This window comes from Peromyscus eremicus, chromosome 20, assembly GCF_949786415.1.
Source record: "Peromyscus eremicus chromosome 20, PerEre_H2_v1, whole genome shotgun sequence".
Taxonomy (NCBI): domain Eukaryota; kingdom Metazoa; phylum Chordata; class Mammalia; order Rodentia; family Cricetidae; genus Peromyscus; species Peromyscus eremicus.
Genome location: NC_081436.1, coordinates 37,258,272 through 37,277,095, shown reverse-complemented (window position 1 = coordinate 37,277,095; position 18,824 = coordinate 37,258,272). Strand labels below are relative to the sequence as shown.

At 45.1% G+C, this 18,824-nt stretch overlaps 1 protein-coding gene across 5 annotated transcripts in view; it reads right to left on the bottom strand.

Moving 5' to 3' along the window:
* Window positions 1-18,824, bottom strand: part of Asap1 (ArfGAP with SH3 domain, ankyrin repeat and PH domain 1) — a 279,840-nt gene that overhangs the window by 243,440 nt on the left and 17,576 nt on the right. Inside the window, exon 1 of one of the 5 annotated variants that reach the window (XM_059247918.1) lies at window positions 18,610-18,724. The exons of 3 other annotated variants lie outside the window; for them this stretch is intronic. In XM_059247918.1, coding sequence (XP_059103901.1) covers window positions 18,610-18,611 — 2 coding nt within the window. In that variant the 5' untranslated portion in view covers window positions 18,612-18,724. Of the gene's footprint in view, window positions 1-17,945; window positions 18,034-18,609; window positions 18,725-18,824 lie in introns of those variants that run through there. One more of the 5 variants, XM_059247919.1, reaches the window with a different exon arrangement.

Sequence of the window (18,824 nt, the reverse complement as noted above, 5' to 3'; positions counted from 1 at the left end):
AGGGAAAACGCTTCAAGTTCCTACAACCTGAGTTGGGCCACTCTGTCACTGACCTTGTTTTCTCAGACGTAAAATTAGGGTAATCAGATTGTTACTAGAAATGAGAAGAGATGTGGAATAAAGATGTTGACACATACTGAATTCTCTTTGAACAGTTCTTGTGTGAAGCATGACTCTAAATACATCTCCCTTCATCCCACAACTCAGATATCTCTAAATTAGTCACCTGGAGGATGAAAGAGGGTGAGAGGGAGGAAGGGCTATACTATATTCCCAGAATCGGGGGGCTCAGATGTGGGAATAGGCAGTCATTGAAGATTTTTTTTTTTTTTTTTTTTTTTGAGACTGGGTTTCTCTGTGTAGCCTTGGCTGTCCTGGAATTAGCTCTGTAGACCAGGCTGGCCTCGAACTCAGAGATCCACCTGCCTCTGCTTCCTGAGTGCTGGGATTAAAGGCGTGCGTCATCACTGCATAGCTGATTTGCTTATTCTTGTAAGAGGCCAGACAGACCCCTTAGTGATGGTTCTGGATTTTGGAAGTAAATGAACAGGATCGAATGTCAAATGGGATGAATTCTCGTCAGGATCAGAAATGAATTGTGAGGGCCAGCATGAGATGGCTCAGAGAGTAAAATACTCGCCACCATCTCTGACAACCTGGGCTCAATATCCAGAACCCATGGTAGGAGGAGTGAGCAACACCCTCAACTTGTTCTCTGACCACATGCATACATGGCACACATGTACCCAGACACACATATACAGATAGCTTCTTAGAACCAAAAATCTAATAATAAAGGATGGTGGTCTAAGCCAGCTTTCTAGGGGCCGTAACAAAGGATTCCGTTCTCAGGAAGCAGCATTGATTTACGAGTGGATTCCAAATGAGAATGGCGTAGGCTCTCATCTCTGTCACACAGCAGCTACTAGACCTTATTAAAGAGCCTTACTTCTCCGAGTCTCAGTTTTTATATCAGGGGGAAAGAGGGGGGGGTGAACGACACAATGATAGTACCCATCTACAGGAGTGAACGAGCTAAGGCATACAAAGAACTTAACAGGGTCTGAAGCAACCCAAGTAGATGCCATCTTTTAGATATTATCATGGGAGCTTGAAACCCTTATGTGGAGATAGCAATTCTGAGATTTCTAGCTGATGTTCTCTTTTTGAATCCTCATGGCAACTTCAGACGTAAGTTTTAATTAGCCAAAGTTTACCACAGAGAAAACCAAGCCTGGAGGACAGGTCGGGACCCTACTACCTGAGCACCCATCCTTGGCCAGGCACTCCACTGGTGGTATGTATGCAGTACTTGATACCACCACTCAGTCCTGCGGTGCAACCACCACAGTGACATGAGCTGAGGGACACAATGAACTCCCACTCCGAGCTTCTATCCCTGAGCCTGGCAGACCTGCAACATTGGTCTCCTTACTGTGTGGCGCTGCACAATGCTGCTGTCCTGGATGCAATGCTCCCTGACACAGGCAGCAGGAAAAGCTTCCTTATGCATTTCACTTGTTAACGCGTGGATTTGTTTTCTGTCAGCTTAAAGAAATACTACAGAAAGGGAAAGCCCTCTCGGGGCAAGAGTGACAGATCTGACTCCACACATTATTCTATTAGGCTCACGTTACTCTACTCTCCGTGAAATAAAGGCTGTTTTCTTCATGTTCTTTGTACAAGGGTTTCCCAAGTGCACTCATACAATTTCATGTAATATTTTTTAAAAAGCCTGTGCTAGCCCCGATTGTACTTTAATTTAATTTAAATACATCACATAAAACCACTAGGGTGTTCTCAGTAAGAAAGGAGCAGGGTTTGTTTGGAGACACAAAAGCCCTTCTTTTCTACCTTTCTGTTTCCTACTATTCCCTCTAAAGGAGTTAGGAGGGGAAACGCATGCAGAATGCTGGGAACCTAGAAAGCTCAGAGCATGGTTATCAAGTGAATGAACTCAGGAATATATTTATGATCTGTCCAATAAAAGAAAAGTAGCAGTCAATAACTGTGATGTTTATTATGCATCTTGGCCTGCTGGGTCATTACAGTCATGACCTCAATTAACACTCACAACTATATACTGTGGGTACAAGGTTATCCCCAACTTCTTTGCAGGGAAACTGAAGCTCAAAGGTCACCCTGATGGGTTGTGAAGCAGGCCAGTGTAATGTCCTGGTGGTTAGTCAGTGTTCTGGCAGCTCAACAGAGTGATCAGAAACAGTGAGAAGTCCCAAAGGCCCAGCTAACTCCCCTGCCACATTTCATACATGGCTTTTTCCCTCTTCTGTGAGTCCAGTTTTAAATGCAAGCTTGGAACAGTCTTGGAACAGTCCCCTGGCTCTCTTGGTTGGGGATTAATCTGCATGTGGATATTCTCAATAACAGCCTCTTCCCTCTGTCATAAACCACAGAGCAATACCAGCACAGTTCCAACAGACTTCAGACTCAGGTACACACAGCAAACTGTGAACTTCCTACAGCGACGAGTAGCTCTGTCCACGTCAAGGCTTGGCTGAGAACTCAGAGCTTCCTACTGAGTTTCCTGCACTACCAAGTTCCAGATTGTCAATTCTCAGGGGCACTCCGAAGCCTTGTCCATTTCTGTCTCACCTACATCCCTCAGGAACTATAAGCACCGTCTCCTGAAACCTTCACAGGAACCTAGAGAGCTGGCATATTTCCAGCTGTAAGAACTGGAGACACACAGCCTGTTCAAGGTCAACAGGTATTACAAAGAGCAATGCTATTCAGTCTGTCTGACTCCAAACCCTGCAGGCTTTTCTTTCCCTCCAGAAGGCTCTGCCTAGCACAGGTCCCTGTGGGCTCCCCATAAATGTGTTTTGAACTGTACTGGTTCCTTTGTTTATGAGATGCATCATTTCCAATATAAGCAAAACAACCTCCAGAGAAGAAAAATTATGGTGTTTTATAGGATTCCTAAAAACCTGTGATCTATAGAAGTCTGGGATTTCAAGTCTCGTTTTTGTTTCTGCCAAAGAAACACACCCCTGAAAAATGGTGGACTACTTATATGATATCCAGGTTTCTCTTTATCTTGGATGAACTGGTTTCGTTTTAAATTTAACTGATCACACTTAATCATGGCCATGTCTGTGCTATCTCAAGACAGAATATACCTCTTTCATGGACCCCTTCCCTGGCCCCTTTTCAAATATTTTTATTTTTCCACTCACTCTGTGAACTCCTTGAGAAGACAGAGGCGGGAAACCCACTCACTGTTTGAGCACCCAGGCTCGAGATGCTTACGAGCTATTTACTGGAGGGAGGGAAGGGTGAATGACAGCAGACCAATGAAGGAATGAGAAAACATTGCCAAGGGAGGGGTGTGAGAAGACTTAGGACAGGAGAAATGGGGAGAGGAGAGTCGTTTCCACTATCTATCACCACACACTATGGGGGCCAGAGAGAATTTACAGGGTAATGTGCTTTCCAACACTTCCATTTTCCAGACGAGGCAACTGATTTCCAAGCAGGCAGGTGACTGGCTCGGTATTTCCTGGCAGGTGTGTGGGATCCAGGGCCAGATGCCCTGCCTCCCAAGAGTTTCCCAGCTCCATGTCTAAGGAGGTAGTAAAGACCCTGTGGTAAGAAACTCCCATCTCTAGTACAGAATGTTAATCATAGCATCAAAGTATCAAGGAATGCCTGGAAGGCATGTTTCTGCTATTAATAACTGTAATGAGGGCCGGGGTTATAGCTCAGGGGTAGGCTCTTTCGTACTACGTAAGGCTCTGGGTTTGAAAGTAAGAAACACATATGCACGCATGCATGCACACACACTGCACCAGTATAAAAGTGGCATGCGGTCACTGTAATTAGAAGCAGAACTCTGAGCAACAGCACTCACCTGCAGTTTTCATTCTCTTCCCCATCTTATCATCACTACCACCCTTTTCTTTCCTGCTCTCCAAAGCCAATACATGTAAGCCCGCCTGAGCTACCCTTCCTTATCAGCCACCATATAGGGAGTAAACTGTGACCTTTTCATAATCACACTCCCTCTTCTCCCATCCCAAGGCGGCCTTCCAACACACACAGAGTGCAGGTTACACTTCTCCTTTGCTCTTATGATGAGCACCCAGCGTGGTCATTTTCAAAGACGAGATCACTGCCTCCCAAGTCCCCAGTACATTTTCCAGTGGGTCTGGGTGGTATTAGGTTGAATCCCAGTAGGCCGACTTTTGCTCCCACCATTCTCAAACAGTCCCTAATCTTTCCACTGTGCGACCTGGATTCAGATCACCTGGGTTCAGTGCCAACACTGCTGCTTCACAGGGCTTGTTACCTTAGGCAAGTTACTTCATTCCAAATTGTTTAACCTTTAAAAGGAGGATTATGACAAGACCTCTTTTGTAAATGTGCTGAAAGGTTTAAACAAGATTATCCTTGCAAGGTGCTCAGTGCTGTCCCTAACACATAGCTACTGCTATCATTATTGAAATTCTAAACAGGTACTAAGTTAGATTGTTCAGGGGTTAAAAGTCATGCATAAGACAGAGCCCATCATCAACGGGTTCCGTGTACACAGGGACTAATTAAGGAACTGTTCAAATACAAAAAGGTTCATTTTAAAGTGTGACCTAAGTCCAGGCAAAGGTGACTTGGATTTCTAAGCGTCTGATTAACCCAGAACCCAGTTAGACATCACCCAGGTGGAGTGTGTGTGTGTGTGTGTGTGTGTGTGTGTGTGTGTGTGTGTGTGTTGTACATTTCTGTGTGTATGTATAATCTGTGTGACTATGGGTATTCATGTCAGTGTGCATGTAGAGGTCAGAGAAAAACTTCCGGGAGTCTATTTTCGTCTTGTTTGAGTCAGGGTCTGTCTCCCTTGTTCCTGTCTAGGTGCTACATATTAAGGCTCTCGAGCTTCTAGGCAGGTCAGTTCTCTTGTCTCTCTCCCCCATCTGGCCACAGGAGCACTGGGGCTGGAGATGCACACTACCAGATCCAGCTATTTGATCTGGGCTCTGGGATCTGAACTCAGGTTGCCAGGTATACATGGCAAGCAGCACCTTTATCCACAGAACCATTTCCCGACCCGAGACCTATTCTTAAAAGTTGTCTTTCATGAGCGACTGCTCATCTGAAACACGGCTCAAGAAGAAACAACTCAGTACATGGTGGCATAGAGATGTCTGTCATGTGGAATGCCAGGGAGGCTGGCTCCTTTTTCTTGGCCAAAATTTTTCACCTCCTTTGGCCTCCCCCCCCCCCTTTGTGGTTGAAACCAGAAGCCTGAGGCAGATGCTTTCTGAGCTACCTATGGCCATAACATCCCATAACTTGGTGATTTTTCTTAATAGCATGTGACAACTAAGCCTAAAACTTAGGATGCTACTGGTTGTGTCTCACGGGCCCCTGAGAAGCCAAGAGCTTCCGGAGGGCCACCAGTCCTGGGTGGCAGGTCCTTCTCAGGGATGTTTTCTATTAGTTGGTTTCTCATTTTTGTTTTTCGAAAATGTGATTTTACCTGTAACATATTTGAACCCACATAAAATGACCTGTATCATATCAGAATTTTAGCAGTCTTGTGAAATATAGGGCATTACCTCATTTGAAAAAAAAGAAAAATTGCCCACCCGCTGCAGAGTTTTCTTAGCATATGTTACTGGTTAGCAATCTTCACAAACGTGAACATTCCAAATCACACTAGGGGTGCTAATTAAAAAAAAGTAAAACCTTTCTAATTGTTAGCGAACCCTTTGACAGACGCATCTAGCGTCTGTTCTTTTTTTTTTTTAATTTTATTTTATAAGGCTTTTTTTAAAATTAGTCTTTTTGTTCTGGCCTTAGAGGTGGAGAAGTATCATACATACTAACTTACAAAATTGCTGGGGCAGGGGAGCTGATTTGAGTGCACACATGAAGGTGTGCATGTATGCTCTGCAAGTGTTTGAGTGCATGTGTTTGGGGGGCAGGCAGAGATGTACACAGAGGCCTGCAGTTAACCTTGAGCAGAGTTCCTTGGGAACTATCCGCCTTAGTTTTTAAAACAATGGGACCCAGAGCTTACTGATTTGGCTAGACTGGGTGGCCAGCAAGCCCCAAGGAGCCCTCTCCTGCTTTGCCTTTCTGGCCCTGGATTACAAACACACACCATCACACCTAACCTTTACACAAGTTCTGGGGATCTGACTCAGGTATCCACATTTGCACAGCCAGCTCCCTAGTCCTAAAACTGCTGTCTTAATAGATGCAGAGACCTTACTGTTGAATGATTCCAGGGGCTGATTTCAATCTCTTAGGGTTTGTTTTGGTGTGTGTGCATACGTGTTTGTGTGTGTGTGTGTGTGTGTGTGTGTGTGTGTGTGTGTGTGTGTGTAAACTGACTTTTTCTCTCATGTTTGGATTTAAAAACTAACTTTTATTTACCCTAATTTTAGCATCTTAAAATTACCAGAGGTTCAGACAAAGCTTTAGAACACTGCTTACATTCCCATCTTGTTCTATCTACACCCTTTTCTTTTAAGCATTACCTCTCTCTGATCTCATGTGACTCAACAGGCCTTCCCCTTCATGAGGCTAGGAGCTAAGTAAATCTCCACCTAAGGTGCTTTCATCAGCAACTGGAAAAGGAACTAATACAGGAAATCATATCTCTGACAAAGGTAGACTCCAAAATCTATAAACTCTTGCCACCCCAAACAAAAAGACAAATAGCTGATTTCAAAACAGGCTAAGGAGTTGAACAGACATTGCTCCAGCTAGATGGTAACCACAAAGTGATGTCCCACATGAGTCACCAGGGAACTACAAATCAGAACCACATGGGCCCCACTCAGCAGGATGGCCACAGTCAGAAAGATGGACAGTCACAAGTACTGCCGAGGACGAGAACCTGGGACTAACACATGTTGCTGGGACATGAGCTGACACAGCTTGGGAGCAACCTGGAATTCTTTCCCACATGACCCAGCAATCCCACTCTGTATGGACCCAATGCTGTACACACACCCTAAGTCCACATGTTCAACCACTGCAGCAACAGTGCTCCACTGGGTGTGCCAGGGAGGCGACATAACCTCTATCTGGTCTCTTTCTTCAATAACAAGGCTCCAATTTGATCCAAGGAAGCAGCACAGTCAGCAAAAAGATGTCTGCTCCAGCCTCTCTCATGGCTGTTGTGGCTAATCTAGCCAGTGAGAGTTAAGCATAAGTGCTATGTAGGACTTTGGGGAAAATGCCTTTTTTTTTCTTTTTTTGGTTTTTTTGAGACAAGGTTTCTCTGTGTAGTTTTGGTGCCTTTTCTGGAGCTCACTCTATAGACCAGGCTGGCCTCGAACTCACAGAGATTCGCCTTGCTCTGCCTCCTGAGTGCTGGTATTAAAGGCATGCGCCACCACCGCCCAGCCAGAAAATGCCTTTTTATAGAATTATACTTCAGAGTGTTATTATCTAGAATACACAAAACTGTTAGAATTAAACGCCAAAAAACAACTGACAATCAATAAATGGGCCAATGAATTATTCTCAAAAGAAACAACACAAATGCCCAACACACACACACACACACACACACACACACACACACACACACACACACTATTCAACAATCTTACCCATCAGGGGACTGCAAACTAAAATACTGGGCAATTTCATCTCACTGCAGCCTGAAAGTTTGTCCTTGAGAAAATAGCAAGTGTTGCTGAGGATGCGGTAAAGAGGAACGTGTGTGAGTAGCTGGGAGTATTAACTAGTACACTAACTAATATTAACTAGTACATTAACAGACACTACAAAAATTGGGGTGGAGGTCTAAAAAGATTGAAACTAGAGGTACCATGTGACCCAGCTGTACCACAGGCCCGAAGAACTCTACAGCCTACCACAGAGATGCCTGCTCATCCTGCTCATCAACACATGTTCATTGCCGCTCTAGTCACAATAGCAAGGCAATGGGACCGGTTAAGTAGTCATCCACAGATAGATGGATCATGAAACTGTGGTGCATAAACACAGTGAAATTTCATGCAGCTGCAAAGACAAACGTAGCTACGAAATCAGGTGTGACAGCGGAGAAGTGTTACATCTGGAGAAGCATGAAGCGAAGTATCTCAGACTCATAATGGCAAATATCCCATGGTCTCTGTCCTATGCGAAGAAGCCTCACGTTAAATGGTTATATTTATGTGTATATGTGGAGGTGAGTATGGATATAGGCTGTGAAGCCAGAAAGGGGATTGTGAAGGGAGACACAAGGGTACTGAGGAAGTGAAGGGTGGACAACAGAACACACGCAGCATGAGAGCAGAAAGGAAGCCACTGAGGCGGGGAAATGCCATAAAGACACCTAAGCCTTTGTTTGGTAATTAACATTTTTTTCCCTCTCTTTTTTAAGAGCTGCTTTGGCTGGAGGAGGAACCCTATCATCCTTCCCCCTTTCCTCTATCACACTGTCTGTAATGCAGATGTGATGGCTGACACTTCGGGAGCCACTTTAGATCAAGAGGCAGTAGGCCCAGAGAGTAGAACTCGAGAAACAGAAAAGTCTGAGTTTTCTGGTAACTATGGGGAGAGTACCTGGCCAGAGATTCTCTCCATACTTCTCTGGCTTGGTGTTTGGTGTTTGGTGTGTGTGTGTGTGTGTGTTATACCTAATTACTACTGTTACTTGGGACTTTGTCTACATATAGTTGAAATGTAACCCTAATTTATAAGTGAGGCTTAAGTATATACTGAGTCAAACAAGAATGAAATACAGCTCATCTTAAAAGGAGTCAAATTAAAATCGTTCTACCATGGTCATTCTTCCAGCTTGTGCTCTACAGTTGGTATTTTATGTTGGAGGCCTTGAGATCCTACTAGGCTATTTGGAAGACACTCACCAAGGCCTATTTTGTGGAGTTATAGAATTGCTGAAAAGACTGGTCTCAATTCACCATGCACACACATTACATTTTGTATGCACTTAAATTCCATCTTAGCAATTGCTTCCACAAACCAGCCTCCGAGGAGCCAAGGAGCTCCCACAGAGCCGAGTTCTGAAGAAGCAAATGTATTTACACGACCTTTGCACCGCTGGTTAAGGGAGCGGAGGCAGGGCTGATTCCAAACACAGTCAGATGATTAAGCCCAAAGATTTCTATGGTTTAAAATCAGTGTTGTCCCAGGCTCTCCAGTACAATCAGGTCAGAGCCCAGAAAAACAGCAGCAGTTCTCTCGAGGCCGAAATAGATAGGATCCTAACTCGGCTATTTGTTTAGCTGTTTACTTACGGCCCGTGTGCTATTTATCAGACGGCATGTTATTTATAATCCAGCAGCAAGCTGATTGGGTATTAGTGGGTCAAGAACAGCTTTTCCTTGCTTGCCTCATGTTCTTTAGAATTCAACCCACAGTGACATAAGTGAGGATGAAGCCTTTGGAGAAAGGAAAGATCTTTGCATACAGATCCCGCCGCCGCCCCCTGTGGTGGGATGCATCCAATTCTGGGCATATTACAAGGACTAGAGCTTGTAATCCAAGTAAAACTCCTTGGAGGTTAAAGTCCTGGTTTTCTCTGGGATTACGGGCAGTGGTCTGAGAGAAGGAATTCTGGTCAAATGACTTTGTTCCATCTCCAGATCTTGGGTAGAATGTTTCCTCTCCGCTTACAGGACAGCACACACCTGTGCTATTCAGTCTCCTCTTGTAGAACATGGGAACCAGAAAGAAAATCACACAGGTCCCTGGACAGCAAATTCATTTTGACAAAGTTCATTTGCTGAGACCCACGTGCTTAAAGGAAAAAGAACAAAGTCGATGGCTGTCATCGTAGGTACATCCCTCAGGTGTCCCCAGTTGTCCCTTTCTTACTCGTCAAATGATGGTGATCTCCACAGCCTGATTTGGAGTCACAAAAGATACATACCTCTGGGTATGTGAGCGCATTTCTAGAGAGGCCTAAGTGAGGAGAGAAAACCCACCCTGAATGTGGATGCACTAGCCTCCTGGGCTCTCCTGGACTGAAGAGAAAGGAAAAAGCTAACAGAACAAAAGCATTCATCACTCTCTGCTCCCCGACTGTGCATTCCACGTGACCAGCTCTGGAGAGATGGAGGTAGGAGGCTCCCGGGTACTGGCTTACCAGCCAGCTGCAGACACAACTGGATCTGTCCTCCTTGTCATGATGTGACTGCACCTTCAAACCTGAGCCAAGATTAATTCTTCCTTCCTTAAATTCTTTTCACCAGCAATAAAGTAACAAATACACTGACAAAAGTTTGGTTTTCTTTCATCGGCAACAAAGTAACTAATACATTGACAAAAATTTGGTTTTCTTTCACCAGCAACAAAGTACCTAATACACTGACAAAAGTTTGGTTTGCTGGATTTAGATTTTTCAGCAGGGTGGACACAGCAGTCATTCTGTGAATAGTAAAAAGCAGAGACAATGAAGAAAAATTACCAACTGCAAACTAGAAATTTGCTAATGCATGACCCTACAAAAAGAAATTCTGAATACATGAGGACAGCCCATTCTACTCATCCAATCCTCATGCCAATGATCACATGAAAAAAAAAAATGGCAAGTCTTTGTGATTTATAAAGAAGGACCTGGGTTGTGATGAGATGGTTAGGGTACCATGCTGCATGTAGGCCTATTAGAACCAAGAATAATAATATAAAAGAAATATGGGATAATTTCATTGTGGCTACTGAGAGATTGCCTGGCATAGAGCACATAGCTCAGTTTGGCTCAGACCTGAATTCCTCATTGCTAAAATCTGGCTAATGACACCTAGGCACGCTTACAACATCAAGAGGCATGTGTGATAAGATTCATAGCAGTACTGTGTGCATGTGCAGGCACATACACACGTGCGCGTGGGAACACAAACACACAATTTTGTACAGGCTTAAGAAAAGAATCTGCAGCTTCAGAGAGCTGGGAAGAGAGATCGGTTGGTAAAAAATGCTTGCTATATAAGCATCAGGACCCAAGTTCGATTCCCAGAGTCCATGTAAAAAAGCCAGGTGTGGTAGCACGGACACATATAACCCCAGCACTGAAGAGGCATAGACAGGAGGCTCTCCCGGGCTTGCTTGTCAGCATGTCTCAATAAAAAGCAACCCCAGGCCAATGAGAAACCCTGTCTCAGAAAGTCAGAAAACACGGTGGACAAGATGTGACACCTGAGGCTTACCTCTGGCCTCCAGAAACATGTGTACACATATGCACTAACACATACATACACATGATATATATATATATATATATATATATATATATATATATATATATATATAGAGAGAGAGAGAGAGAGAGAGAGAGAGAGAGAGAGAGGGAGAGAATGAATATCTCGTCTATTTTTTATTCTAAAACCAGACCAAAGTGTTCTAGACAGAAAATAGCTCCACACCCTGAGACACTAAAGGACCTCAGTACCTTGACTGGCAGGTCTATGCCAAAGTTGACTTGACTCTAACACATATCTATTTCCAACAATGGCCAACTACTACCATCTAGTCTTCAGTTGAGAGATGCTAAAAGAGGAAGGAAATTAATGTGTTTAGTTCATGTAGCAAGAAAAAACCTCTTTCCAATGTCTCTCATTTCATCTTCTGCCCAGCCTTGGAAGGAGAGGCAGTTTTAAGGGGCTAAGCCTGCTCATCCTCAGCCAGCTACTAAGTACTTATGTCCACATTGGAAACTATTTCTGGCACCAGATTCAATTCCGCCTCCACCATAGAGCAAATGAATCACGGAAGAGTCAAGGAAGATTTCCTGTAGATCTGGGATAGACTTGATCTGGGCAGCACAGTGTACTCTAGTGTTTAAACCTCAGATCTTCCCATTGTGAACCATGAAACTGCCAACTCAAAATCCCACAGAATACATCCAGCCCCCACCCCCTTCGGAATGCAGGAAGGCATTTAGCCAGGGCCGTGCTTCTGCTGAGAAGTGCTATATTGTCTTGCATAATCACTTTTCCACAAGTTTTTCTACCTGTTGCCTTTACTGAGTACACAGTTTTGCTCTACCCAGAAAGCTGGTGAAGCTTTTCAGCACTTGATTCATGCTGGGGAAGTAGAGCAGCCGTGAGAGTCGGGACAAGCACAGTCTAAATCCTACCCCTTACATGGTGCTGGGGCCCTGATCTCCCAGCCCTGGGAATTGGAAGTGCAGCCTGCATCCTGACATATTTTCATACGAAGAAGATAACAAGTACATATGAATTCATCCCATTGACAGCGGTATAACTGTTCAGAGCATCCACCCTCAAAGTCCCCTTCCAAAATCTCTACCTTAGCTCAAGAGCTCAAATCATGCCAGCTGCCATGTACCTTTCCCAACTGCACATTCGCATTTGCTTTCTCATTTCCTAACTGTTCCATATACTGGTCTCAAAGGACCTCAGGCCATGTCAAGCATGGTTTATGGTTATTGACTTGTGTTCAGTCTCAGTGCTGATTCTTGGGCCATTGTGCACTCTCTCTGATTAACCATCTACTGGTCACTGCAAGAATAGATTATGAATGAAAAGACCCTGGAGAGTTGACTGAAAAGAGAGACCTCAAGGTACCTGACCGTTTCCATGGGTGGAAGAGCAGACGAGGGAGGAGGAAAATGATGGCAGGGAAGGAAAAAGATGAGTGGAAAGTAGCAAACAAGGGAGAGAGGAAAAGAAAAGGGGAGTTATCTTAGTTTTCTATCACTATAACAAAACATCATGACCAAGGTAACCTACAAAAACCAGGCATTTAATTGAGCTCACAATTTCAGAGGGTTAGCATCCATGATGGCAGAGAAGAGGCATGGATAGTGTCATGAACAGCTGATAGCTCACAGCTTGATCTATATGCAAGAAACAGTGACCATGGTAGGAATGGCAGGAGTCTTGGAAACCTCAAAGCCCACTCCCAGTGACACACCCCCTCCAACAATGCCACACCTCCTAATCCTTCCCAAACAGTTTTACCTGTATCTAGGGACCAAGTATTAAAACATATGAGCTTATGGGGGCATTCTCATTCGTACCATCACAGGGAGGGAGAGACAGAGAGAGTGGGGGAAGAAAAGCAGGAAATAAGTCGGTTTTTACTGAAAGGATTTTACAGATGCTGAACAAAAACCACAGGCAGGGTCAGAAAGATCATGCAAGACTGACAGCTGGAGTTCAATTTTTGGAATTCACAGTAGAGAGAATGAATCAACTCTAGAAGCTGACTTCCAATCTCTGTGCTCAGGACATGGTGCACACATGTATGACACAGACACACAGACACACGGGGGGGGGGGGGGGGGGGAATAACCCATAGACAAGTGGCTCCCACTGGCATTTATCAGAGGGAAAGGAAGGACACTCCCATTACAGCCCACCTACCACTTCTCAGAACTTTCCCTCTGTTAAAGTTCCTTTCATTCTTATGCCATCCTGTGAGAGCTATAACACGGTCCCCAGTCAACAGATGAGAAAATTTAAGTAAAAAAAAAAAAAAAAAAAGGTTAAAATGTATATGCCCTGAAAAGTATCTGTGATGTCATAGCCACAGCAATTTTTCTTTGTTATCTGTATAGAACAATAGGAGGGAAGACCCACACTTCGACCCCATCTAGCAGGTTTGTCCCAACACACCCAACTTCATGCACCAAGCTTTTGAAAAAGGAATTATCATCAATTAGGAATTTCATTTATTTCCAGTCCTTCAGCCAGCAAATGTGGAATCACAGATATAAACACTACCCTTGAGACTGGAGACATGTCCACACATCTGGGCTGGGCCAGGAAAGGCGGGGTCCCCCCTGAGGGCACCATCCAGGCCCACACAGGGCAGCCCCAGTGGACTCTACACTACAGCTGATTTTCTAGCTGTTATCTGAGGAATTCAGGCAGAGGCTGCCAAATGAGGCCCAATGAAGTCAGAAATCACAGTCGTTTCTTGTAGAAGGTGTAAAACCAATACAGCATCTACCTACTTGCTTCTTAAATTAAAAGAAGAGGAGGAGGAGGAGGAAGAGAAAGAGGAGAAGGAAGAGGAGGGAGAGGAGGAGGGGGAAGCCTTGTTTTCCACATTCACATTCAAACTGAAATGGAACAAGTGGTTATAAAAAGTTCTCTGAGCGCCACTGAAAAGACAAGGACAGGTTGAAAGTCGGAGGGATTCTGCAAGTATCTCCCTCGTGAGCGCTGCATGGAGAGACAGGCACAAACATCCAAACTAAGAAAACCTATGAGCATGTGCAGGTGTGAGCAACAAGCAGACCCTGTAGACTGTCTTATTTCCTCAAGCTGATTCCCTCTCCATTTCCTCACCCTGCCCAAACCCCTCCTGTCTGTTCATCACAGCACAACATGCTACAGGTGTAAAAGCGAAGGACAGGCAGAAGCCTAAGTTCTCCAGCAGCCAATGAGTCAGAGCAGGCAGCCTGCCAGGCCCACTCTACCCTTGCAGGTCTCTAGCTCTTCAGCTTTTGCTTCGGTTCAGACCAACACGCTAACACACGACTGGAGGAAGAGCATTCTAGGTGTGTCTTCCTGTCCTCTGCAGGATCTAGCCATGTGGGTGCTGTCTGAGGGCCCTCCCCATACAACCTCTCTAGGTACCACTTTCCAGAGGTACCTCCTCCCTCTAGAGACCTCCACAGGGGCCGGGGATATCCCCATTCTCCCTTGTAGCTTCCCTGCCTCCTGCCCCCTCTCTTCCTGTATCCAATTCTTCTCAATCATTCCTATTTTGAGTGTACCATCTGTTTCCTGCTGGGACCCTGACTGATACCAGGAGGCAGCCCCATAAACAGACAATTATGGCATAATGTAGAACAATAAAAGACAATATTGCTCTCAGCAACCTAAAAATGCTGAAGTCTGATTGCCAGAAGTGAATGTCCTGGTACCATCTCTGTTAACCTCTTTAAGCTTCACTTTGTGCCTCTGAGAAACAAGGTTATGGGAGTGCCAATGGTCTAAGAAGCGAAGAGAAGATGCACACAGGGTATCTGGCACCAAGATGAGGCCTGTATCAATGTTAGGAAACACCCAGCAGGAAACCTTCCATTAACTATTCAGTTCCTTCAGAGAGGGTGCCCCACACATGTCTGTAAGTCACTGGAATACCAGGAAAATTAAGTATCTGGGACACAGAGAAAAAAAATCAATAGCAGAGGGTACTAGAATGCAGGACTGCACAGAGCAGATGATGCCAAGCTACCTTCAGTAGAAAGTAGCTGGCTCTTGATCAGCTCACATTGTATAGTATTAACTATGCATACATATGCACAGTGGGTACAAGTACACGGGGGACTGAAAACCACATCAGATATGAGGTGGTGCAGATAAGTGAGTGTGAGGACCACATAGGGACAAGGAGGAGGGATGAGAAGATGCCAGAGGTTAGGCAGGGGCATTGGGGGAGGCCTTGAATACTGTTGCAAAGAAGCACGTCTCTGTTCTAAAAGCCAGGGAAGGATTTAAGTTGGCAGTGGGCACAAACAAGTTTGATGCTGAGATGGCTCAGCCTGGCTCTAACCAGGGCATACCATAAATAGAATGGGCATGTTCTGCACATTTGTTGATGAGCAAATTCATACCAGCAGTTCTGCATATCAACGTCTGTCACCTCCCTGCTTCCTTCCATCCTTCCAGCACCCATGCCAACATACATAATGGCATGATCCAGACAACTCACCAGGCAAAAATCTTTCCATGAGTTCTCATCCATTATCAGATAATTGATATGCCATAATAAAAGATCTGCATCTGGCCTTTGGCCCCCCATTTCTGTCTTAGGTATCCTAAAACCTGTGGAATCCTGAGTGAAGAGTGACTTTCACGTGTTGATAAGGTGAATCACTGACTGGAGGGCAAAATTCTTTCAGGGTGGTCTCCAGGAGCCCTGAGAAGGAAAGGGGCTGCTGAGAGCCTCTAATCACCAGCAGCCAATGATTCAGCCCATCTTGCCTGTACTAGTCCCTTTTTCTCTGAGGTGACCAAAACTCCTCACAGACCCCACCTAAGGTGGGAAGGGTTTATTATGAGCTTACAGTTTCAGAAGGTTCAATCCATGGTCACATGGCCCTTTGTGCTTGGCTAGAACAACATGGCAGAGGACTCAGGTTTGGTTCCCAGCACCCACAAAGTAGCCCATAACCATCTGTAACTCCAGTTCCAGGGGATCCAATGACATCTTCTGATTTCTGCAAGCAGCAGGCAACACACAGAGTTCATATACACACATGCAGGGGAAACACTTGTTAAGGTTTCTATTTCTGTGATGAAACAACCTGACCAAAACTTGGCGGAGAAATGGGTCTGTCTTAGTTAGGGTTTCTATTGCTGCGAAGAGACACTATGACCACAGCAACTCTTATAAAGAAAAACATTGCATGGAGGTGGTGGCTTACAGTTTTCAGAGATTTAGTCCATTATCATCATGGCATAGTGCATGGCAGCATGCATAAATACAATGGGCATGGCCTGCTGGAATGTTCAGCAGACGTGGTACTGGCTCCATCTTGATCAGAAGGCAACAGGAAGGGGACTGTGACACTGAGTGGTATCTTGAGCATAAGAAACTTCAACGTCTGCCCCCACAGTAGTACACTTCCTCCAACAAGGCCATACCCTAATCCAACAAAGCGACACCTCCTAATAGTGCCATTCTCTATGAGATTATGGGGGCCAATCGCATTCAAACTACCACAGGGTTTACTTGGCTTACACTTCTACAATACAGTCCACCACTGAAGAAAGTCAGGACAGGAACTCATGCAGGGCTGGAACCTGGAGGCAGGAGTCGCGATGCAAAGGCCATGGAGGAACACTGCCTACTGGTTTACTCAGTCTACTTTCTTATAGAACCCAGGACTACCAGCCCAGAGATGGTATCACTCATAAAGGGCTGGGCCCTCCCCTGTCAATCACCAATTAAGAAAATGCCCCACAGGGTCGTCTACAGCTGGATCTTATGGAGACATTTTCTCAGTTGAAGCTCCTTCCTCTCTGATGACTCCAGCTTGTGTCAAGCTGACATAAAACTACCCAGCACAACACTCAGAAAACACACACACACACACACACACACACACACACACACACACACACACAGAGACAGAGAGAGAGAGAGAGAGAGAGAGAGAGAGAGAGAATTAGAATGAATTGCAGTGTACCTGTTGGCTTTAGAAAATTGGAGAACTACGATATATACATATCGTATATGATATATATATATACATATATATATTGGAGAACTACGAGATATATATATATATATATATATATATATATATATATCCATACAAAACCACAAAAGCTTCATATATTGGGAGTTAGACATGGTTTTTTTAGAAAAAAAATAAAGGCTTGGCACCCATAAAATCTCAACTCCATTGTATGTGGGGAACAGTGCCTGCCCTATTCCTGCTGACAGACATTCCCTGAGCCCCATGACCTGGCTAATCCAAGAGGACTATGCTCTCCTGAGTGGCGCTGCCCCACTGACTCAGCTTCTGACTCAACCATCCTCCTGGGTGTGTGCACAAGAAAGACGACACACCCCAAAGCTGACACACTCAATGTCCCTGCTCTTTGTCCTTGGGCTCAGAGGTCTAGAGACCAAAGCAGACTAGCCAAGGAATCTGTTGTGATGCTCACCCCACCCCCATGCCCTAAACATGGGCAACCAGCCTGTGTACAGGACGGAGTTGAGGGGTCCTCTTCTCCTCTACTGAACTGTTTATTGGATACAGGTCTAAGACTGGGTCCATCAAGAAGCACAGCCCGAGACAAGGCTCTGAGTACAAGAGCATATTTGGGAGTTGATCCCCAGTAGACAACAGCGAAGTAAGACCAAGACAGGAAAGAAGCCAGTCTTGGATGTATTAAAGAGCAGGGTATACAGATGGCAACCAGAGATCACCCCACTGGCAGCCTTGGAAGATGCTATGAAACACATCTCAGAATAGGACCTCCAAGGACAAACAAGCAGGCTGGAGTACTTACTCTCCCACTCCGGCTCCTAGTTGGCTAAGGACTGTTCCTGGGCAGTTACCTCCACGTACCCCTGACCTGGACCATGTGCATTCTGAGGTCACCAAAAAGATCTCTTAGGGAGCGTAGCTGTGGAGGCCTTGGATACAAGGTGCAATGTGGGCCCAGGTGGCCCAAGTTAAGCACCTGGTTCCCAAGGACTCTGTCTACCAGATAAAGTACTGGGTCTCAAGGGGGAGTGTGAGCCAGTGAAGAGGTAGCTGTTACCAAGCAAGTAAAAAAGAAAAAAAGATAGCCGGGCGGTGGTGGTACACGCCTTTAATCCCAGCCCTCAGGAGGCAGAGCCAGGTGGATCTCTGTGAGTTCAAGGCCAGCCTCGTCTACAGAGCGAGCTCCAGGACAGGAACCAAAAATACATAGAGAAACCCTCGAAAAACCAAAACCAAAACCAAACAAAAACTCAGGATACTCCCAGGACAGTGCTGTGAGCAGCAAGGACAGTCAGACTATGTCAGGCACAGGAGAAAAGTCAAAAGAAGAAGACGAGATTACTTCTAATAATAGGCCATCTAGCCAAATAGACCAAAATGGTATCACATCCGCATGTTGTCGGTGGAACATGTCTGCATCTGTTTTGTCACGTCAGCTCTTGGAAACTAATACAGCTTATACTCACATCTCAAGTTGGACAAGCCACACTTCAAGTTCTTAACAGGCACTTGTGGCATCAGGCAACGGTGTTAGAGCACCATGGACGAAGACACAACAGCAGTGACCTAAGGCACTCAGAATAAAATCTAAGCCCCACATATGGTCAGCCCCTGACCTCACTTTCCAAGCCTTTGACTTTTGTGACATCACAGACCTGGTTTTTGGTCACTTCTGGATCAG